Source organism: Globicephala melas, chromosome 12 (assembly GCF_963455315.2).
Source record: "Globicephala melas chromosome 12, mGloMel1.2, whole genome shotgun sequence".
Lineage (NCBI taxonomy): Eukaryota > Metazoa > Chordata > Mammalia > Artiodactyla > Delphinidae > Globicephala > Globicephala melas.
Window position 1 is genome coordinate 49,509,816 of NC_083325.1, and position 24,807 is coordinate 49,534,622.

Below are 24,807 nucleotides of genomic sequence, written 5' to 3' on the forward strand. Positions count from 1 at the left end.
GTTTCGCAGATAAACAGAACAAGCTCCACATGTAGCTTAACAATTAATGGCCTGAAACCACAGCCTCATAGTATAAATGGTTGTTTTGCCACCTGAATTGACAGGGCCTCCATTCATGAAAGGGGAGTCCCTGAGTACAGAGCTCCCCTTGGAGATAACGTCTGTGGTGGTCACACGGTGTGCTGTGCGTATCGCAGAGTTGTCTCATTATTGGGAAGGCTGCTGATTCAATACCTTTTGTGTGGAAGACACAGGAAATGTAACTGGACCCTCGTGTTTTTTGTTTTGTTTTGTTTTGTGTTTTTTTTTTTTTTTTTTTTTTGCGGTACACGGGCCTCTCACTGCTGTGGCTCCAGACGCGCGGGCCCAGCGGCCATGGCCCACGGGCCCAGCCGCTCCGCGGCATGTGGGATCTTCCCGGACCGGGGCACGAACCCGTGTCCCCTGCATCGGCAGGCGGACTCTCAACCACTGCGCCACCAGGGAAGCCCCCCTCGTTGTTTTTTACATAGCACTTTATCCTCCTCAGAGCACTGGCACATTTATCCACCTGGTGGGATCCTCACAGTGACTCTGGGAGATAAATAATGGATCATCATTATGTCTCTGAAGAAAGAATGTGAGCAGGGGATAATGAATTGCTAAGGGTCACTCAGTAAGTTAGGGGCAGTGCCTGGACTAGAATCTAAAAAAATTCTTTTTTACCACTTTGCTATGCTTTCCTAAGATTCTGTGGGAATGCAAACTCCTTTTACTGGAAAGGACAGCTAGATGGCCGGAGGTGTGGTGGAATGTGGCTGGAAGAGGTGGAAATGGACAGCTGCTTAGAAGAGAGGCCTAAAGGGTTCAGTTCTACAGGGAAGGGAACATTTGGGAATACTAACAAATTCTTTTACAGTCGTAAGTGCCAACACGTTGAATGTATGAAACTGTAGTAGCCACAGACACACCTGAGCTTGAATTCTGGCTATGCCACTTGGGAAGCATACCTAGCATAACCTCTTTGAGACTCAGTTTCCTTTCCCATAAAGTCATGATAACAATGACAGAGTTGTTATGAGGAAAAAATTAAATAATGTATGTAAAGTGCACAGCCCAGAGCCTACCATATAATAATAATTCAATAAAGGTTACAGTTGCTAACTAAATAAAATAAGAAAAAATGTTCAGCCTTGCAGTGAGTCAGAAGGCATAGTAGCCGTGTTGGGCATCAGAGGACAGTTAAGTCACATGAAATTATATCTACTAAGGGTAAATCCGTGTACCATTTGGGAGGAAGTGAACAAAGGGGGTTTTAATAATGCAATACATTTAAGTACGTTAATCCCAAGGTATTATGAAATCTTCCCTGGAGCTCTGCAGAAGCCTGATTTTACCTATAAATTATGAGAAAATAAAGGTGACTGTAGCAACTTCTGTCAGAGAGTTGGAAGGAACGCAGCAATGTTCACATGCGCACATGCATGTACACACACTCACATACACACACTCCTCATTATTCCAGCTATAATCATAGTGACACCTTTGTCTTCCTATAAACCAGGTTCCCCTCAAATTCCTGGTTCCAGTCTTGAGGATTCCTTGGAATGAATCCCCTGGTTTGTGTAAAGAGCGACTGTTCAACTTTCTATATGTAAAAAAGTAAAATACATCTTAAGAAAAGTGACTTCTGGGTGTATGTATTTCTGGGTGTTTTAGTCAATGGCCTCCCAGAAAAAGAAGCTATTTTGCTATCAAAGAGTTTAGTTGAGTAGAAATCAATAACGGAGAGTATCTTCTCCATTTCAAAATATAGCCCCTCTAGCGTTTTCTGAAATGTGGTACATTTTGATGAAAAGCACATGTAGAATCCCCACACTCCCCAGCTTTGAAACTGACTTTCTCAATTATTGCCTATATGGCCTTTCTTCTACTTGACAGTTATGGAAAGTTTGACCTGACTGATGAGACCCTTTTCAACTTTCTCACTCTAATAGCAACAGGAATAAAAAATGCCCTAGAAACTTCTGCAACTGCTCTGCTGAATTTGAGAAAAGAGCTCCAAATTAGCTCTCAACTATTTGTAGTGCTGTGGGTATCAGATAAGGTCAATATAAGTAAGGCACCCAAACAAATCAAACTGAAGACTGCTAACTTGGTGGACTTTAAATAACTTAGTGCTTAGTCACTGGAATTAAGCATCCTATAACTGGAGGCATAGGGAAAGTAAATGCAGATACAGTACTTGCATTGATGCACACTGATCCCAATTCACTTAGGCAGAGAAGTGCTTTCTGGCTTAATTAAATAAATACCATCTTTACTTCTTTTATTGAAGATGTTATAGGAGGTGGGAGTTAGGAAAGTATTGAGGTAAAAGTATTTTATAAAGATGTATGTAATTACCATCAATGTTTTACCCACTTGTTTATTACCTTTACTCAAAACTTTGAAATCAAAGATCTCTGACATTTTCTTAATGGCTATATCCACCCCAGTCCACTCCTGAAAATTTATGAACTTACAAAAATCTCTTCCTCTAATCAGTCAGAAAACATACATTTTGCAGCTCATGTGTTCAGCCTTCATTAGATGTTTGGAGGTGAGGGAATTGGTGGAAAAGAGAAATAGAGTCACAGGACACTATCAAAGGACTAGCAGTCTAGTCTGGAAGAGAAGAAACAGCCCAATAGAAATGAAACACGGAAGTAAGATTTCACAATAGTGTAGGAGCCATACTAACATGGTTGATGTAATATGTGGTTGAGAGAAGATTGGGATAAAGATGGATTTTCTCCGGGTTCTCCCATATGTCTTCTTGATTCTGTTCTTGCCAGCTTGAGGCCATCCTATCTCACATCTTCCTTCTTGAGAAATCCTTGATGGCTTTCCAGGGTTCACACTGGAAGGCGTGGATCCTTCTCCTCCTTTAAGGCTCATTCCAAATAACTTCTACTGAGACTGCCCTTTGCTGATGACCTGTGTAAAGCCTCCCCCTCATTATTTTCTTAGCATCCAATTTTTGTGCCTTCTTGTGTTATTGAACTTTTTAAGTTTAAAATTGTCCTGTTTGTTTTCTTACATTTTCTGTTTTATTTCAAATATACTGAAAGTTCTAAGAAGGTGGAACCCATGGCTGTCTTATGTATGTTGTTATGAACACCTTATATGGTACCTGGTAAATTGTTGTGACTTAATACATATTTGTTGAAATTTTTTAATTAATTTTTTCTACTTGATTTTATTTTTTCCTTTTTTCCCATCTCCATTCATTAACCAATGATAACAGCTTGGCATGCATCTTTCACCATGTTCCTAGGAACATATATAAATATAGGGTCGTTTTTCTCTCTTGCCATAGAAAAATAGAAGCACACTCTATGAATTAAATTTGGTTTTCTACTTTCTAATGTATTATGGACATCTTTTAGGTCAACAGAATTTTCTGTAATTCCTATTTTTAACTCTGTTAAAATTCTAGGCTATAAGTGTGCCATAATTAAGGGTGTCCAATAAATTTTGCAATTATGGCTGAATAAGTTATTCAACCATAACCCTGTTAACGAGCATTTAAGTTGTCCTTTTTTCTTTTCTCCTCGAAATGTGATAACAGGCATCCTGTATTTATATATCTGCATGCTGGTGTATTTAATTCTTTAGACTATATTCTCAAACTGAGATTGCTTGATTAAAATATGTGTATACTTTTTAACTTTACTATTGTAAATTTCAAACATATAATAAATTAGAAGGCATTGTATAATGAACTCACATCCACCCATCAGCCAGCTGCAATTTAATCCTTTTAAATTTTGATAGATGTTACTAGATTACTTTCTAAAAATTATTGAGGAATTCATATTCTCACCAGCACAACTGTCTGTTTCCCAAGCAAATGTTCTAACCAAATTGTTACTATTTCTTTAATTCTACTTTATTCCTCCAATATTGTTGGCCAAAAAAAAAAAAAAAACCCTCCTTATTTTACTTTGACTTCCATTCTAGTGAAATTGAGCATCTTGTCCTACATTCATCACCCGTGTAGATCTTCTGTCCTCCACTTGCTTGTCTCTATTTTTGTCCATTTTTCTAGTGGGTTTTTGCCTTTTTCTATAGCAATTGATACATGCTTTGTAGATTTTATAGGTGTTAACTCTTGGTTTGTTGTATGTACTACAGATATTTCTCCTCTCCTTTCTCTTCTGCATTTTCGCTCTGTTAGTGACACCTTTTTCCATGTAAAATTGTTATTATTTATGGAGTCAAATGTGATTATCTTTTGATATATGGCTTCATTCCATGGTCTATGATCTATGTAAGTTTCAGGTCCACCTTCAAATTTCTTCTCACTTTCCCCCAAAACTCAATATGCTGCCACCACTCTGGCGTTCGTTTAGTTCCTGAAAAGCAAACTCCTTTCTTCCTCAAGGTCGTTCCACATGCGGTTCCTACTGATTAGAAGATTCTTCTGCCCACTTTTCAGTGGCCTACTCTCCACTGATTTTCCACATCTCAGCATAAATGTTACAATCTCAGAAAGGTCTATCTGACTCCCAGTCTAAATCAGAAACCTCTGTTCTACTCCTGCATGGTACTTACATTTTCCTTCATTACACATGTTCCGGTTATTGCTTTAAGCCTAACTGTGTGATTTTTGTTGTATGTCTCTTTCCCTCATTATATTTCAGGGTCCATGAGGGCAGACGTCAAGTGTGTTTGGTTAACTCCTCTACTCCCAGGACCTAGTATAGTCCCTGGAACATAACTATAGCTCACCATATAATTGATTGACAGCAGGAGTGAATACTCTGAGCGAACACATCACAAAAGATGGAGCATTTAAGCTAAGTCTTGAGAAATAAGTAATATTCAGCCAGGCTAGAAAAAAAAGGGCATATGAGTCAGGCATGAAGGTAGAACTTTTATTGGTGTATGGGAACTGGGAGATGGCAATAAAATAATGACTGTCACTTTCTTTGAGAGAAATGGAAGACAAACTTGAGTAGGTAGCTGCAGCCAGACCGTGAAGAGCTGTGAGAACAGTAGTCACATTGGTACTTTAGTGAGCACCATGACAATTTCACTGATTCTAGTAAGACCTTATGGGCACAATGACCATGTAAAAAGTCTATGAAGCTTGTAGATGACTAAGCTGTGGACACAGAGCCATGATCTTATGGCTTCCCTCAGAGATGAGGGAGAATGTGTTCTTTTGTCTCTTTATTTTCAGTGTCATCAGTGTCACGCGTGATGTGATTGTCCATTGCCTTTTCTGTTCCGTGTGGTACCATCTGAGGTAGCAGCTGTCCTAGTTGGTACTCCCTGTCCTCCAGGCACACTATGAATTTTTCTGTGTTTTGCACCCCTCCTCATGCAACGCCTAGATATCTGGTGAAGAAAATGATCCTCTCAATCCCACAGCGGTGACCCCTGCATTTCCCTTCACACACGTGACTTGGTGGCTTTGAAAGTAGCAGAGGAAAATGTTAGTCCTGGCAGCCAGGCAGGTAGTAAAGGCTTATTGATTTCCAAGTTCTATCTGAATCTCCTTTCTGAATCTCCAGTGGATTGGGTAGGGGTTGAGATATATCAGGCATGACCTCCTTCAAGCCATTTGTTTGACCTGCAGTAGCAAACATCAAAATGTGCAGGACATGGGTGGAGCTGGCGAGCAGGGAAGGATTTGAAACATTCGGCATTCAGTCATTCATCACCTCTCAGAAAACCACAGTGTGAGTCGAAATGAATGCATATCATATAAATCACTGCCTACCTGCTTTCCTGCAACTGTGGTACTTAAATGTGCATTCTTATGAGTGATTACATCATAATTGTTTCTTTTGGCCTATGTTGTATTGAAACACAAAAATGAAAATAATAATCATTTTCTTTTTTGGTGATGGGGAAAATAATTGTGCTAATCTCAATTCACAAATACCACAGGAGCCTACAATTCCAATTTTCTTTTCACAGTATTAGTAAAATTGGGTGCTGGAAAAGTCAAATCTTCCCTTATAAATCTGAAACCATTTTTAAGGCTAGCTTAGAATTATAATAACTTCCACATCTATTAAGACACAGTGCAGAACTATGGTCTGATGGGATCATTTTAGGCAATTCTTTTTCTTCATTGGGGTGGAGACAAATGTTAAATTGATTACTTTTAATCTATGATAAAACCAGAAAGACTGGTCAAAGACTTTTTTTTTTTTTTTTTTTTTTTTTGTGGTACGCGGGCCTCTCACTGTTGTGGCCTCTCCCGTTGCGGAGCACAGGCTCCGGATGCGTAGGCTCAGCGGCCATGGCTCACGGGCCCAGCCGCTCCGCGGCATGTGGGATCTTCCCGGACCGGGGCACGAACCCGTGTCCCCTGCATCGGCAGGTGGACTCTCAACCACTGCGCCACCAGGGAAGCCCAAAGACTTTTAAGTGAGAAAAAAAATTCAGTAAATGCATCTTTCCAATAGTTTTTTAAAAGGATTATTGTAAGGCAGGTGGTCTAATAATTTTAGGATAGCAGAATGATATATGTTGAGCATAATGTTTTATGACCCTTTATCTACCCCCTTGGTCTGAAATATATAGCTCAAGTTCCATTTTTTTTAATCATTGGTATATTTTATTCTTTATTATTTCTTAATATTGGTAATCTCTTACACTTCTTTTTTTTCTTAAAGCTTAAAGGCTGAATTTTCCTTGTTATCAGTATATAGTGAAACTCTTGCATCATTCTGATGTGACAGGGTCATGGCTGAGGATGTACCTATACACTAACAGTCTATATTGAAGAAATAAAACCAGCAATACAAATGTCCTGGAAACAACATTCTCACCCTGCAAAGCTAAGTTTGGAAACAACATAAATATAATAAGATTACAGTGAAAGAATAGCTCATCCAAGTATACAAAATAGTTTCATAAAAGTGACAATTTGAGCGATAAAAAGAACATCTGATGACATGGTTATTGCCTTGGTAAACTCGTCATCGGAAATACAAGGTGCCACCGCTCACCGAACCCTCATTTTATGTAACAGGAATTAGGATTTTAAGCATCGTTTCACGTGTAAAACATTATGTAAAAACATAAATCAAGAGCAGGTTTGCTTTTTAATAACAATATTTGGTTACTATGTTTCTAATCTCAGAATGGAAAGAAAGAATAACTAAAGGATGTCAGATGCTTTCCATTGCACAGTGAAACCTCTTTGGAAAAATTCATTAATATTCAAAAATTTACCTTTCAAAAATGCAGAGTTATTTTAGAACTTCAGTTGTGAATCATCTTGCTGAGTCAATGAGGGCTTTATTCTCCCATGTGCACAGACTGTGGTTATGACCAGACACAATCAAACCGTGGCAAACTGGTAACTATAGGCTCCAGTGCAAAGCTGAAGGGCCTAATGTGCTCACCTTCCCTGCTTCATAATCAAAGTTTTCTGAAATTGGTAATAAAACATTTGATAAAGCATAGAATTTTATTCTTAAACAAATTTAGAAAGTTAAATTTTAAAATAAAGCAAACCAATGTAAAGCACCAAGGCTGTGTTCTAATGAAATAATCACATTGAGACCTGTTTTTTTTTTTTTTTTTTTGCGGTACGCGGGCCTCTCACTGTCGTGGCCTCTCCCGTTACGGAGCACAGGCTCCGGACGTGAAGGCTCAGCGGCCATGGCTCACAGGCCCAGCCGCTCCGTGGCATGTGGGATCTTCCCGGACCGGGGCACGAACCCGTGTCCCCTGCATCGGCAGGCAGACTCTCAACCACTGCGCCACCAGGGAAGCCCGCCATAGGGACAGTTTTAAAGTGTGATGTGAAATCAGGAACTTGGCAATAAGTTTTGTCCCTCATTGAACACCCGGCTGAGTAATCTACCAACTCGAAGAGGCAGAGTCCTGACCCCCGCTGGCCTGGCCTTCCTTTACTGAGTGGGGAGGGACACACCAACTGTGCTCTCCGAGGGCCACCTAGAGGGATACCAAGAGCTGGGGGAGGGATGCAGAGAAGAGGTAGGGAGGGGGAAGAAGTAGGAGAAAGAATAGGCAGGAGCATGGAGTGGGTGACCAAGGGCCAAAGGAGCTGGTAAGAAGTAAGACTTGGCACGTGGTCCTCTCCACTCTGTTGTATAGCCAGTTGTGTCTCTTAAACATGTTTGTTCTATGGTATTTCTTAACTGGATCTATATTAGTTCCTATTTGGGGAAATCATGTTCTTTCACAGATACAGTGCCAAGGACTATCAAAAATAAAGAAGGAACATACATCAGGACGATTTCTTTTTCTGTGGTGGTAGTTTTAAAATAACTATTCAGCAAGTTTAAGGATAAGTTAAAATTTTAAATATTTCACTTTTTAACTTTTTTGTGCAGAGCAACAAATGGGTTTATTATTCTTTTTATGTGACAAGGCCCTGGAATCTGTCTTTTACCCTTACTGTGCATTCTTTACAATGAATTATTACCTGATATGAGTAAACTGGTTTAGGGTATCATGTGGAAATATGTTAATAACTGTCCTAGTACCTGAGAGACTATTCCTTTCTAAGTAATCAGAGAAATAATTTGACAGTGACAAACAAGAAAATTCGTAGAGCTAGCTTATAATATTCTTGATAAATCTGGGCCAAAGCAGGCCATATGGAAAATTAGAGACCATCAGATCTTGCCAGATATTTGAGAGAGAGAATTAAAATAAATTTTTATCTGTCCTTAAGATAACACTATCTGTACACAAGTCCCAGAAATATTTCCATAGCCATTTGGCTGAGAAGTGCCTTATATGAAAGAGGTTATAACCCTTGTGACAGCCTTTTGTCCTCACCACTATTATCAGTAGCTTTCGAGTCATTTAGGCAAAAATCGAAGGCCTTCATATTGCCATTAAGGTGTGCACGTGCACTCTCCCCACATGTAGTAGACCTACCACTACCATCCTTTCTCTCTGAGGGGTATGTGATGACTGGCATCCTTCAGTAAAATGAAGATAGAATTACATGGGAAATTTTTGATTAAGTAAAATAATCTATTATTACAGTGTTCACATAAACTGTGTAATCCATGGTGATATTTTTTATTTTATGAATCATTAAAATAGGGTATATAGGCCTAAACCCTTAGGATATTTCATCTACTCTACTTTTTTTCTTTTCTTTTTGCTAGCCAGCTAGCCTGAAGTGAAAGTATGGGTGGAGCTGAATACTTGCCCATTTCCAGTTACACCGATAACATGTAAATGCCTTGTCTTATTCTTTGCCCATCATCAGTCGGTCCTATTGAAGCTTTCCATTGATCTGGGCTCCTTGTACCTCTGAGCCCCATGTGATGAATAGGCTACATTAGCTTAGTTTTATTTACAAATCACTTAACTTTTGACTATTCAGAGACTTACTGCTAATTTATACCTGTTCCATTCTTTCAGCACCTCTCTTATATTCTCTTTTACCTGTTTTTTTAAGTATTCTCATCACTGCTACAACAAAGAAATGGAGACAGAGTGAAAGTAACATTTAGTTAATTTGTTTTTTAGCACTGCTGAGAAAAAAACACTTGTAGATTTTTAAAAATTATTTAGAAGGTCTTGATTTAGTTTACTAGGAAGTGTAAAGAGAATGCAAAATACTCAAATCCATGAGATATAAGAATTGCTTATGGAGGTTTCTGATTAAATTCCTTTCTTCATATTGTCATGAATGGTGAAGAGATGACTGTATTTTTTAATAAAAAATATTAACCAAATTATATAAGAGGGCATTTAGCCTTTTTAGCCATTTATGCTATTATCTACATTTAAATTAATATGAAATTCCTCAGAGATTTTTCAGTGATCATCAAAATAAACCATTAATGACAATCAATATGGGAACCACATTTATAATTCATGAAAATAATTACATTTCTCTAGCCTTTTATTGCACATCTGGGAGAGATGTCCCATTAACCCTTAAGTGTATAAATACTTCTGATCTTAGCACAGAAGTTAAGAAAATTATCACTTAGCTTTCAGATTGGAAGCATAAACAGAAAAAAAAATTGTTAAATAATCAGTTAGGTATGGAAGCAACCGCATATTCCAAACAGACCTAAAATAATATCTGTGGTGGTTATTAATTTTTAATGTGAATTAGGGGAAAAAAGGGATAAAATGTTTCATCATTGGGTTTGTGGAGGGGTTTTTTGGTAGGCTAGTTTTATGATATTTAGAATCTTTGTTTATATATGGGTTACAGAGCTGTTTCAGGCCTGCATGCGAAGCAACCTTTTGGCTGGAGTCGCAAAAAAGACAAGTATTTTCCTTAAACAGGAGGCATTTCTCAAATGGCTCTATGGCAAAATGGAAGCGTTTGAGGCTTTGCTTTGGTCTTTGTAATCTCATTCTGGTTTTACCACCAGTTTGGCTTTGGTGCACTCCTTCTACAGTTGTGAAAACATATCAGAACTATCTGAGCTGATAAAAATAAAATTAAAATTCTTTGGTAAGATGGTCCATTTACAATACCAATTCCTAAATGGAAAAAAGAGGCCATATATATTCTTAGTTTAGAAAATGTAAACCCTGCATTGCATTAAAACTCTCAAGTCTGACCATCATGAGCTATACGATTAGGATTTTTTCTCCATTCTCCCCGTTCTTTTCTGACAGACAAAGTGAGGTGATTATGAAAATGTGTTTAAAATGAAAGCATTCCATCGGGTGTGGGGAAATGATTTAGGTAATATTTAAATAAAACCCCTTTTCCAGCTCTTGAGAGACCATGGTAAAAGAACGTTCCACAAAATGAGCAAGTACAAAGTTGTCATTTAGTGAAAGTTAGCAGCTGAGCTAATTGGCAGACTTCGGCAAAGGTGACTGCATTTGAGAGAGAAAGTGCTGCTTTTGGTTTGTCACATAGTGACAGAGTTCCTGCAGCAGGTTCTGTTCTTCTTGAGAGGAAATTAATTTCCTGTAATCAAATGCTGTGGATTATAGTCTTTGTCTCCTTCTGCCTCAGCCACAGAAGCAACTCCAAGGCTTTTTTATTCAACAGCGTTACATGAGCTTTTGTAAAACAAGCAGGGATACATTCAGCATATGAGGGTTTTACCTGCTACGTTTTGTAGCTCCAGAACAAATGGCTGCTTTGAGACTGAGAGCTATTCCTTTGTAAGTGACTATATTCATAAGGCTTTATTTGGGGAATGAAAGTGACGGCAAGAAACCCACATTTAGGCAGATGAAATCTTGGTGATGTTTGAAAATCGAATTACAAAGCAGCATAGTGCTATATGGTAGGAAAATGATTCCCAGTAACTAATAGGAACTTTTGTAGAAATATAAAAAAAAAAGGGACTTCCCTGGTGGTCCAGTGGTTAAGACTGTGCACTCCCAATGCAGGGGGCACGTGTTCAACCCCTGCTCAGGGAACTAAGATCCCACGTGCCGCATAGCACGACCAAAAAGGAAAAAGGCCTCTTGCTTAGCCACCCGGATCACCATTGAAGAGTTTAAGGGTTAGTGGGTATAAAAAAGAAATCCCCCTCCCTATCGGGGAGGGGTGGAATATATATATATATATATATATATATATATATATATATATATATATATATATATATAAAATTACTAGTGATAGTGAAATAAAAGTACCATTTTAGCTTTCTTGAACTGTTCAGTTTCTGGTGTGTGTATATATACACACACACACCTTCCACATATACACACTATTTATGCAATCTTGAGATTATTTAAGTTCATTATGCATAATTTACAAAGAACAACATTTTGAAAGTTATAGCATTTTTAATTCATTACATCTGAAAAGTTATCTTTTTTCTGTAAGACAAGGGAGAGGATGGAGATTCAGACAAAGAGAGAAAACACAATCAATCCTTAGAGAAAAATGACCTGTGATCAGAGATGGGATAGAATCTTATCTCTCTACAGCTCCTTTTCTTTTTAATTCTTTTAAATAATAATAAATTTATTACGTAGAGGAAGAGAGCCGCTCCCCCCTCCTGCTATCTATAAACTAAATCCCAGGAATTTTCTCCCCATCTGTGGTCAGTTTCAGTGCCCGACTAGGCCTTGGAGAAAATAGTAATGCCCCCTGTGATCCATTTCTTGTACCCAAGGAAGAACTTTATACTTTGGAAAGATTGAATGAGGGTTTGTCAGTTAAATAAAAGTGGGGCAGCCAGTCCTTTATTTATGATCATCTACTAGGTACTGAATTTTGACTCAAAACCAGTCTAGATGGTCTTTAAAGTATTTTAAAATATTTTCTTACTTTCTCCTCTCAAATTTAGTTTCGGTGATCACTCAACCACTGCCAGTGAATGAATAACATACACACATACTGATATGAACAAATAAACCTCCAACCGAAAAGAAAAGTAGTTGTTTTCGTTTGTAAAATTGTGACTAAAATAACACTTTTAAAAGTAGGCAATTAGACTATTAAAAGTGCCCGGGTTATCTTTTTGTTCAACACTGTATTCATTGCAATAGGAGGCACTACAATTTCTGAAGTAATCCTAAATGTAGCTATCTTGTTTCAGTCTAGAGTGAACCGTAAGCGTTTTGTATCAATATCAATTCGATTCTTAAAATGATAAACTCTAATATTATCGGGTAGAGTCATTATGATGTTACGATTTTGTTCTCCATGTTGGGTTTATTGTTTTTCACCTAACACATCAACATGGCCCTTTAGAACTACATGGAGCTTATTTGGAGCTACACTTCCAAGAGCCTGTTAACAAAATCTATCTGTGAAAAAGAAAAGATGGCAACAGATCTCTGTCGCAGTGCTTTGATTCACAGTCCCTCGTTTTTAGTGACCAAGAGGAATAGGAATTGCTCCATTTAGCAACAGTATCCTTTTTCTAGAGCAGTCGATGCTATTCCATTAGGCCTGGAAATAGACGGTAAATGTAGCTCTCTGGCATTCAGGAAACTCCATAATCACTTGGTGTTTTTTTTCCCACCCTCTTTCCTACAGCCAACCCAACCCGGGCAGGCGGGAGAGAGCCATACCCAGGCTCAGCAGAAGTGATTCGGGAGTCCAGCAGCACCACGGGCATGGTTGTGGGGATCGTAGCCGCTGCCGCCCTGTGCATCCTCATCCTCCTCTACGCCATGTACAAATACAGAAACCGGGATGAAGGCTCATACCACGTGGATGAGAGTCGAAACTACATCAGTAACTCAGCACAGTCCAATGGGGCTGTAGTAAAGGAGAAACAACCCAGCAGTGCGAAAAGCGCCAACAAAAACAAGAAAAACAAGGATAAAGAGTATTACGTCTGATCCCAAGATCTGAAAAGGACCCTTGTATAGAAATAGTCTTCATTTTATCTGAGACATAATATAAACTTATTTACTTTCCTTTTTATGAAGCACATAAAAAAGAAGACAGGGAATGCAATCAGGAAGGAAAGACTGTTTTTAAAAAATAAAAACAAAGTATCTCATGCTCTTGTTTCTCCAAAAAAGAAAAAAAAAAAAGCAGAGGTCAATAAATTCCCTAACATCCACAGTGTTTTAATTTACTCTGCCTGTCTTTATGTTGCTGGAACATTTCTAAAAGACAGTGGTGATCGCACGCATTCATAAAGCAAAGGAGTATTACAACATCGGGAGGCACAACACAAAAACAACACAAAACACAACACAGAAAAAGAAGCTACCTGTGATCCCGGATTTAGCCAAAGTGCTAGCACTTTCCCGAGAGTCAATTAGTCTGATTGCCAGAGAAGACTGTCATTTTGAGTGACTCGACCTGCAAACCTTTTCAGAGTTCGTCACCTGGCACAACTGGAGCAGTGGCTGGAACTTGCACTTGAAACAAAGTGCTGACTTTTTTGAAGACTTGTATAGGAACACATTCAAAAAGCCCCCTTCTGGTTGTGAGGGCAAAAAAACAAAGTATGGAGGCCTTATTTTCAACAATGTGAAAGATAAGGCACATTTTCACACTAAAATTTCAAAACAGAAAGAAAAAAACAAGAGGGTATAGATGCAATCATTGGGAAATTTTCATGCACGCTTAATATGTTATTACATGTGTTTATATAAAATCCATCTCTGTGTGCTTTCTGGACTGTGATAAGTGACGTTTTATAGCCTGTTGTATAGAAAATGCAAAATATATCTCTGCTCTTCAGCCATTTTTGGTAAATTCAATGTTATAAGTGTTGCTAACTATAGGGAGTTTTATGACATCAGATCAACAATTATTTCAGGGTTTTCTTTTTTTGCCACCATTATAAATTGCCACAATTACTTACTTTTTTAAAAAAAATTTACAATGTAGTGTTTATTCTAAGGAAGATATGTATGAATGTATATAAAAAGACTCAGCTACTTTTTTTTCCTTACATGTACAGCCTTCATTCTGTTGCAGTTAAGTTTTAGTATTTGTATGAAAGGTGTGATTTAGAAGGTAAACTATATACATATAATCTTCTCTGCTCCCCCAAATACTCACATTTCCCACATACATTCCTCATTCACGATCACAAATCTGCGCACGCACACACACCCACACACACGCACACACACGCACACACAAATCCAGAGGAATCCATCAGATAGGATGGAAGACCCAGACGTACATGTAATAGCAAATATTTACTGACAAGTTGAAAAGCAGAAAGGAAGATCATTGTGCCAACATATTGATGACAAATGGGGTGATTTGCTTCATTGAGATCATGCTCCCAGGAAACCTCCAGATTTTAGTCCCTAATGAAATGGAACCTTTCCTTATCAAATAGACCATCGATGGTATATTGCTGCATGAATATGAACCATTAGGTGGGCAGGTATGGAAGCAAAATTGGTTGATCTACACCTTAACCCTGGCTGCTGCAAATGAAAACCTTTTGTCCAATAAAATTATATATATATATATATATATATATATATATATATATATAGTCTCTGAACCTGACGTGCATGATAAACATTTTTGGAAAGTAAACACTTTCTCAACTAAGAAAGTATTTTCAGTAATTTTTGATTCTGTACTACTACCCATTTAAGAAAATCATTATTTGTTGATTATAGACTATAATTTAACTTTTCTGGTTTTACATATATATCATTAAATATAGTTTTAGTTTAACACACATTAAGTAGTAGAAATGTATAGATTATTCACTTGTTTTTGCATATTGTTTCAATGATGTTCATAGCAATAAATTATTAGTATGAGAAGGAAATGCAATATTAGATTGGAAGGTGATGCCTCAGTAAAAATTGGTCGCATTACTTTAACATCTCCTAAAAGAATGATATTAGATATCATGGAAGAGAAGAATACTTTTACAATTAGCTTTAATCAGAAAAGGCAAAAAATGCAAAACATCTTCTGTGATACTTCAGTTGATGAAAAAAGCCAAGACGTGGCCTGGATTTCAGACATACAGCACCTTAGATATATGTATAATTCATAGCAAATCACCACCATCTATGGTTGCCAAGTAATTGCTGTATATGAAATGTCTTAAAGGGTTTTCATGACCCAGAAAGTAGAGGTATAAAACTAAAATGTATTATCCATTACTTGTGTTTCAGATTTTCTTCTTTTTTAATTTGCCAGGTTAAAGGATTCATAAGTTGTTGTTGTTTTCCTCTCATCCAGTCTTACTCAGGGAGAGCCAGTGAAATAGAAGGTAAATATAAAACCACTCATTTACATCTTGAGGTTTAAAACAAAAATGGTTGCTTTTCCATTTGATCTACTGAACTTGAACTAGTTTCCATCTGGGAAGATTCTAAATTGTGATAGAAAATAACTTAAATAATGGTATTTTTAAGCAGTATATCTCTGAAGCATGTTGTTTGGAACTGATTTCAGTGTTTCTTTCCAGCATAAATTTTAAACTTTCGTGCAATATTGTCGGTAAAAATATTTCTAATGTTATTGGCCTACACAAAATCTAGCATTTTTTTTTTTCTTTTTTTCTTCTTTCTTTCTTTGTAAATGTGGAAAGAAAAGAGAGGAACACGAGCTAGGGAGAGAAAAGATATGAATAAAATCCCAAGTATCTTCATACCAAATGTATCAGGGTTCCATGCATAGTTGGCAGTTAATAGAGGATTTAACACTACCTGGCATAAATTTGATTACATCTCTAGACTGTAACTTTTCTGATTGAATATGCTTCTTTTTTATCCATGTAATGTGTTGCCTTTAAAAAAAAAATACTACAATAATGTGTGAGGTGGTCAATCCCTAAGATATCAAAGAAAGGCCACATGACCCTACCCTTCTAGTGCTTTGTGTGATTGGGTACCTAAGGGTTTTGTTTTGTTTTGTTTTTCTGTTGCAAGGCCAACTTATCCATTATTGGAAATGCTAAGCAAGTGGAATTTACTGTTTTGTTAATAAAATATTTCTTAATACAACTGTGGATTTATTGATTTTTTAAAAGTAATTGCAACACCCTTTGGGGACAAAGTGGCACCATAAGGAAGACTGCATTTGAAAGGAAAACCCATCCTTAGACAAGCAGAGGAAGAATACCAACTCTGTTTTCTGGATTTTAGTATTCATTAAGCACCTCTACATTGATACACTTAAAGATACAGCCACTAAATGTACTTTTGTTTACATCTGTTCATCTTACTATGTGTGAAACCACGAACTCATACATGAACATGCTGATTTCATAAATATGGTTTTCTCTATAAAAAGCAATGTAATTCAGGTTAAGTAAATTTGTGATTAAATTTACCTAGTTGTGATTTCTCATTTCTAGGCTCCTATAGCTTCTACTCATTGTTTCTAATTCTCTTTGTGCAAAACAGAATGTACCCCATATTCCACATGACAACCATTCCAATATTGTTATCCCCCTTCCATATTTGCCTGGGTTTTCTCTTCTTCAGTCTTAACTTTCTGGTTTCCCTTGGTCATTACTTAAGTTATATGGATGCTAAAGTTCTCATAATCTTAATACCCTTCTTTTGAACCTCTGTTCTTCTCAAAATGTGATACAAAAATGATCATAGTGTTTTTAAGACCAAATTATAATGGCTTTATCACCTTCCTTGATTTGAAGTTTATTCTCTATAATACTAACACTTAAGGTTTCATTTTTTAAAGAAAAATCTTGTAATACTTATATCAATTATAATGAATTTGCGATCAACTACCATCATCAGATTTCTTTCCATGACAAGTTTCCTTTAACTTGTACTTATGAAATTGGTTATTTGATTTAAATGCAGGACTCTGTATCTATCCATGAGAAATTCATTGTATTGTATTGATTGTATTCAGTTCAGTTGTAGTAAATACTAGCCAGCTGAGATAAATTGTTACCTTGCATCTCTCATATGGTCTTCTGACACGAAATCATTGGCAAATTTTAGACACATTTAGGGAAAATATGTTCACTAGGAAAGATATTAGGCATGCCTCAAGAGACCGCCTTCTAAACAATGCTTCTTAACTGGGTGGGGCGTGGGTGTGGGGAAGATGAGGTACCGTCTGGACAGTGTTGATTGACATGATGGTGGGAAATGCTACAAGTGTGTACAGGGTTGAGATTGGGGTGCTGCTAAACAACTTATAGTGGGCAGGAAAGCCTCCCCCAAACAAACAGTTATCTTGTCCAAAATGTTAACATTGCCAAAGTTGAATATCAACTAGTTAGGATAATACCTATCAACGTGCCAATCATCTTTAAGTGGAGATTAACTCAGTGTATCTTGTCTATTGGAAGATCATGAGAAACTAAGTCTTCTTGCAACCAGGATACAGAATAATTTCCTCCTAATGTGTTGGTCAATCTATTGAGAAAGGGAATTAGTGTAATGCCTAATGCTGTTTATTAATGATTACACCTTCTTTTAAAAATTAGCCACAAACATCTGTTTTTTACAATCGTTCCGATTTTAATTTCAAGCTCATCACTGTAGAATTTAAAACATCCTTTGAGTATTACTTTTAAAATTAGGGCAAAACTTGACTCCTCCATTCTTCTAGCATCACTTCTTGTTGTCTAAAAATGTCAAAATAACTAGTATAATTTCTGTGATCACATTAAAGTTCTCTGGACTGTATTTGGCCTTGATGTGGACAAACTTTTGAAGATGGGAGCTATAAATCATTCACTCCACCTACCTCAGGCATCAGTTCTCACTGGTACCCTATTCGTTGGACTCTGATTTTAGTATACTGAAGTACGTATTGTTACTCATTATTAAGTCCTACACAGCTGATTTTTATCCAGTACTGGGCAAAATCACCTTTGAGTGCCAAACGTAGAAGTTGCCTGTGTTTAAGGACCATGTTGTCATGAAAACCCATATCTTTATTTTTCTCTGAACATGTAATAAGTATGTAAGAATTAAGACTAAGTGCAAATCAGATTTCTAATGTCCATCTCATGTTCATTCCAGGATTATGCTTGTTGAGCAAACAGAACTAAATCATTCACATTATTTACATTTTTATTTCTTGTTATGTTTAAACAAATAGCACCTATAGCTGAAATTCTGTTTATAGGAAATGTCCTCATCCTACACATATTACTAACATGGTGCAAATGACTAGCAATGGCCTTTGTAGTAGTCGACAAGGACTGCATTACAAACCCAAGAATAAACACACACAAACACACACAAATTTGATATTTTGTCATTATGAAAATGTGGAATGATTCGCCTACCCTGACTTTTAAAACACTTTTATAACAAGAGAAATGGTAGTCTATGCAAAAATATTAGTGAAAAAATTCAGTAAGGAACAGAGAGTAAAATACATTCTTGCCCTAGACCCCCTCAAGGGTGCATGTGATTCCAGCAAATGTGAAGAGGGCAATACCAATAACTAATATGACTTTTCGGTCTCTTGGTGATTATTAGCTGTTGGAGAAACTCTTGCTCAAACTAACCAATGAATAAATAGCCCAGGACCATTTTAGTTGGTTCTAATTTGGCACAAATTGTAAAACCGATTCCCTCAAATATGGTTGGAATCACACAGTTCAGACTGGCAACGGCATTACAATAATAAGGTTCTAGAGGATGTGGATGGGATTGCCTGCTGCATTGAAAATAAACAGAAATAATAGTATCAATAAAGCCAAATGTTGGTTTTGGAAAGGATTCATCAAGTAGAACTTACGGAATGGTCAAGGTAAAAGAAAAATTTTAAAAATATTAGGAATTTTTATTAAATGAGGCAGAATTATAAATACTACAGAGATAAAAAGACGTTATGAGGATATTAGTAGCTTTGTCCATTTCACCTAAGTTTTAAAATTTACTAATAAGCAGACTTGTGATAATTTAAACTGAGGACAACTGTAGCCATCTACGTAAAGGTAATAAACAGACAATTGGATGAATATGTTTGAACTCAAGATTATCTGAGCTAGAAATTGAAATCTAAGCTATTGCTACACCTGGGGTGTCTAAAGCCATATAAGTGGGTGCCATTACCCAAGATGCAAAGAAAAGCAAAGGGACTTCATAGGAATAAGATCTACAGACCTCAAGTATTTATAGGTTATGGGTGAGAAACTTGCCATGCAGGTATGAGGAATGCCAGGAGAACACAGTGTCATTAAAACAAAAGGGAGTGGAAGATGAGGAATATTTTATTTTGTTAGGTGTTAAAGTAAAACAATCTCTGGTGATTGACACGTGCCCGGAATTACTGATTTTGTTTTAGCAAACCTGTAAGAGAAAAAATTAATTTACAGGTTCAAGAGAGAAAGGAATAGTTCAGATAATGAGGCCTGGATCTAGCTGCTTAACACCGGGATTCTCAACCCTGATAGCTCTTTAAAATCACCTGGTGGGGGAAGGAATCAAGATGGTGGACGAGGAAGACGCTGCGCTCACCGCCTCCCAGGAGCACGCCAAAATTACAACTACTTGCAGAGCTACTGTCTCTGAGAACAACCTCAGGACCAGCAGAAAAGATTTTCCACCACTAAAGATATAAAGAAATCACCAGGAGGAAGGTAAGAGGGGGCAGAGACTCAGTCTCCTCAGACGCACATCCCCAGGTCGGGCCCCACAAGCGGGAGGGAGTCGGGGAGGGACATCACAACCGCAGAGGCCCTCCCGGAGGAGCCAGCGGACGGACAAGCCTCACGCCGGGATCCCCAGTCAGCTCCTGCACCGGAAGACAAGGCCCTAGAAAGTCAAGCTTTGAAAACCAGCGAGGCTTATGTTTAGGGGAGCCCGAAAGCTATAGAAAATAGAGACTTCACCTTCTTTCTTATTTATTTTGGCTGCGTTAGGTCTTCGTTGCTGCACACGGGCTTTCTCTAGCTGCGGCGAGCGGGGGCTATTCTTCGTTGTGGTGCGCGGGCTTCTCATTGCGGTGGCTTCTCTCGTGGAGCACGGGCTCTGGGCGCGTGGGCTTCAGCATTTGTGGCGCACGGGCTTAGTTGCTCCGCGGCATGTGGGTTCTTCCCAGACCAGGGCTTGAACCCTGGTCCCCTACATTGGCAGGCGGATTCTTAAGCACTGCGCCACAAGGGAAGCCCTTATTTTATTTATTTATTTTTGGCTGTGTTGGGTCTTTGTTGCTGCGCCCGGGCTTTCTCTAGTTGCCGCGAGTAGGGGCTACTCGTCGTTGTGGTGCGCGGGCTTCTCTTGTCGCAGAGCACGGGCTCTAGGTGCGTGGGCTTCAGTAGGTGCGGCCAAGACGTCACTTTCAAAGGGCATTCATAACATTTCACATTCTCCAAATCCCAGCACAGTGGCAGTAGTTTGAAAGATATCTGGGAGGATGTGGAGAAAAGGAAACCGTTGTGCACTGTTGGTGGGAATGTGAATTGATGCAGCCACTATGGAAAATAGTTTGGAGTTTCCTTAAAAAAAATAAAAATAGATGGGAATTCACTGGTTAGGACTGCGAGCTTCCACTGCAGGGGTCACGGTGTGGCCAAAAAAAAAAAAAAAAAAAGCGCCCCATAAAGCTTATGGTAGTAAAAAAAGAGGGGAGCTAAAAAAAAATTTTAAATAGAGTTGCTGGATGATCCAGCAATTTCATCTCTGGTATTTACCTGAAGAAAACAAAAACACTAATTCAAGTAACCTAAGTGACACACACACACACACACACACACACACACGAATATTACTCAGCCATAAAAAAAATCTTGCTATATGTGACAACATACATAGATCTAGAGTGTTCTATGCTAAGTTAAATACCACATTGTCTCAATTATATGTAGCATCTAAAAAACAAAATAAAGAAAACAGACTCACAGATACCAAAAACAAACCTGAAATTGCCAGAAGGGAGTGCGATGGGGGGAATGGGAGAAATAAGTGAAGGAGATTAAGAGAGACAAACCTCTAGTGCTATGATAAATAAGTCACAGGGATTAATTAATATATGGCAAAAAGAATATGGTTAATAATCTTCTGATAACTTTGGGGACAGATGGTTACTAGACTTACTGTGGTGATCATTTTCATAATGTATGCAAATGTCAAATCATTATGTTATACACCTGAAACTAACATAGCATTGTACTTCAGCTATCCTTCAATAAAAATAAAGTTCACCAGGTCAACTTTAAAGACCAATAATGACCAAATGTCAAATCATTATGTTATACACCTGAAACTAACATAGCATTGTACTTCAGCTATCCTTCAATAAAAATAAAGTTCACCTGGTCAACTTTAAAGCCCAATAATGACCAGACCTTACCCTGGGGGCTTAAATAGAGCCCAGAGATTTTCTAATCAGTTAATTTACTGATTAGTTATTATATACATTTATTAATTTGTAAAACTTGCTAGGTGGTTCTAATGGACACCAACAGTTAAGACGGATCACAGAAGATACCTCTTGGAATAATCTGTCCGTGGAATAATCTGTCCATGTGTCCTTAAGCTATAAACAGAGTTCTCTTTGGCTTATCCTGATAAAAATCAGAGAACTCCAGTTGCATATTATGTATACGACCAACCATAGCTTAAAATAATATTAGTAAAAGTATAATGCATACACCTGATAATGTCAGTCATATGCAATAATTTGTTGACAGTATAGAATCCTTACTTTTCCTGCTCCATCGCCAGAGTTGTGGTTAATGTGTCTGGATGTCTTTGCTTCTAATTTGGACAGTCTTTTTAAAAAATTTATTCCGTATACGTATTTCTCATCACCCCCACTACAACGTGAGTTTCTTGAGGGCAACAATTAAGTTTTACACCTCTCTTTTAAGCACCACAGAACGTAGTTAAATGTGGAAACTCAGAAGATATTTCACAAATATGCGACTGACTGGTATTTTCATGAATCCTTTACAACTTCTTTTTGATGGGACTTCACAAAAGGAAAGAAGTAGCCTTCATGATCAAGTTCAAAAATAATACCACTGGGCTTTTCTGGTGGCGCAGTGGTTGAGATTCTGCCTGCCGATGCAGGGGACACGGGTTCGCGCCCCGGTCCGGGAGGGTCCCGCGTGCCGCGGAGCGGCTGGGCCCGTGAGCCATGGCCGCTGGGCCTGCGCATCCGGAGCCTGTGCGCCGCAGCGGGAGAGGCCGCGGCGGTGAGAGGCCCGCGTACTGAAAAAAAAATAATAATAATAAATAATAATAATTGCCACTAATTGCCAAAAAAAATCTCATCTTCTATTCTCTTAGAGACTTTATGTAGATTTATTTTGCCTCCTCACCTCCTCCCTATTCCTAAAATATAATAATACCACAATAGTAACAGAAGCAGTAGCGAAAGTGTATCCTCTTAATTCAGCTTTGGCTTAAAACAGAACAGATGGTGAAACTTCTATAAACCAGGCCATACTTGAGAAGCAATAAATGGAACTGTGTGGCTGCAGTTGCTTCATACTTGTAAGAGCTAATGCACACTGGGTAGTTAAATTCACAGAGTGGAAATGTTGGAATGGGCATTTGTAGTCCCTAAACAGTATGTGTGTGTGTGTGTGTTGGGGAAAAAATTGAGGACGCCTTAAGAAATGGTTGAAGAACACAGCAGTGCATTTAGAAGAAATAAAAAGACATCAAACGACCTTCGCCCTGGGAAAAAAACACTTTTTCCCCCCCTGAGGCAGAAGGAATGACTATGGTAAAAAGAAAAAAATAACCAGAGACAGATCTTCTTAAATTGCGTAGTCTTACGAAGTCACCACAAAGAGCACTTTTTCTGGCCTTTTGTCTTGAGAAATGAGGCTTGAGAGAGCGATAGCTGTGGCCAACTTTCCAATCCCTATTTTTTTTTTTTTTTTGCTTTTTCTTTATTCCGTTTTATGTTTCTCTAACTCCAGCCATAATTAGTGAAATGTAAAAAACCTTGTCTCATAACCTGGAAAGCTCCAGAAATCTGCTGATTATGCAGTTTCCCGTTTGAGCTAAGCCAAGACCCTGTCTGAGTTTCATCTGCAAATTTTCTGCCCTTTGCCACCCAAATCATTTATTTATTTGATTTGATCCCTTTGATTTATTAAAAATGTTGCCACTGGTCTTAGGGATTCTCGGCAGGGATACAAAACGTGGATGCCATAATTAAATTAAATCTGGCACAAGGATGGGGCAAAGAATCAGATAAAAGGGAATAATCCTCTCTTAGAAAAGGCCTGCAAAGAGAGAAAATTGTGTATCTTGTGATGTCTTCAGTAATCGAAAGCCGTGTCCACATCATTTCACAGACATTGCTGGAACCTGCTTTGGCTCAAGCCCTGCTAAAGCAGAAATTGTTTCACTGGGATCTAATAAACCAAAACCACAAAGCTTAGGTTTGTGGCTTAGGTTGTCTGCATCCAGGTGAGAGTGTCAGAACGTCACCTGTGATGGCGAGTACAGGGCTAAAGTAAAGGGCAACCTCAGACAGTGTGTTCACCGATCTCTCTCTCTCGCCGTTAGAGTGCCCAGTGAACATGTTTAAGGGTGGGGAGAGCATACAGTGGGTCATACGCTGGCTCATCTATTAAGGGTTTACTTCCACAGTCTGACTAATAAGAAAATGCGTTCTCTTTGCCTTTTCATCTCCTTATATTTCTCTCCTTTCTCCCGTTACCCATTTCCCTTTTGCCCTTTTTATCTCAGTCCTCCACCTCATTTGAGGTGGCTACCTCAAATCTCTACCCTAAGTGGCTGAAGAATGGACTAGGGCTTCCATTTGTTTTTCACGACCTGCTTCAAGACTTGACTGATGCATTATTAAGGCAGAAATGGTTGAAACAGAATTGCAAGTAGATGCAGCTAATAACACATTCATTCATTAATTCAACAAATATTTATTAAGAGGCCATTATGCGCCAGACCCTTTTCAGGCACTGGGTGCAGAGAGGTGAACAGGGCAGAATCATTCCTCTCCTTGTGCAACTTTCATTCTAGAAAGCAAGAGACTTCTTAAATGATCCTTTCATCCTACTAGATCCTTTGACTCATACAAGGAATGGGTCAAAGACTGAAATGAGGTCGAGAAAATAAGCCCAGCTCTGCTAGGAAGAATGCTGGCAAGCTTTGAGCTGTGTTTCCTACTGAAACACTGCAGGATGTAGGTAGCTACGCGTTATAATTCCTCCCCCTCCCACCCTTCTCTTTTCCATAGTGAAGATTATGTTACTCTTCGGAAACCTTTGCCTTTTAATCTGTTCATTCCTTTTCTTTCACAGTGAGAAATGCAGGTCATTATCTACTTTGAAAAGAAAAAGTCCTTTTCCCCATGGGGTTTCCTGATTGACTTGTTGAGTGCTGAGAATTCATCCTTGGTTCGATATCTCTCCTTTTAGTGATTGAGGGAAATCTCTGATGACAATACTACACTCCTGGGGGTAACACCTTAAATCAACACAGAACCCTGCCATCCTCTGCTAGTTGAAATCAGCTCCAGTGATT

At 38.2% G+C, this 24,807-nt stretch overlaps 1 protein-coding gene across 28 annotated transcripts in view; it reads left to right on the forward strand.

The window, feature by feature from the left end:
- The window catches only part of NRXN1 (neurexin 1), a 1,122,745-nt gene extending 1,106,377 nt beyond the window's left edge, over window positions 1-16,368 (forward strand). For all 28 annotated transcript variants that reach the window (XM_060309978.1, XM_060309980.1, XM_060309991.1 and 25 more), the window contains one exon: window positions 12,956-16,368. In XM_060309978.1, coding sequence (XP_060165961.1) covers window positions 12,956-13,263 — 308 coding nt within the window. In that variant the 3' untranslated portion in view covers window positions 13,264-16,368. The remainder of the gene's footprint in view (window positions 1-12,955) is intronic.
- Window positions 16,369-24,807: the final 8,439 nt, after the last annotated feature.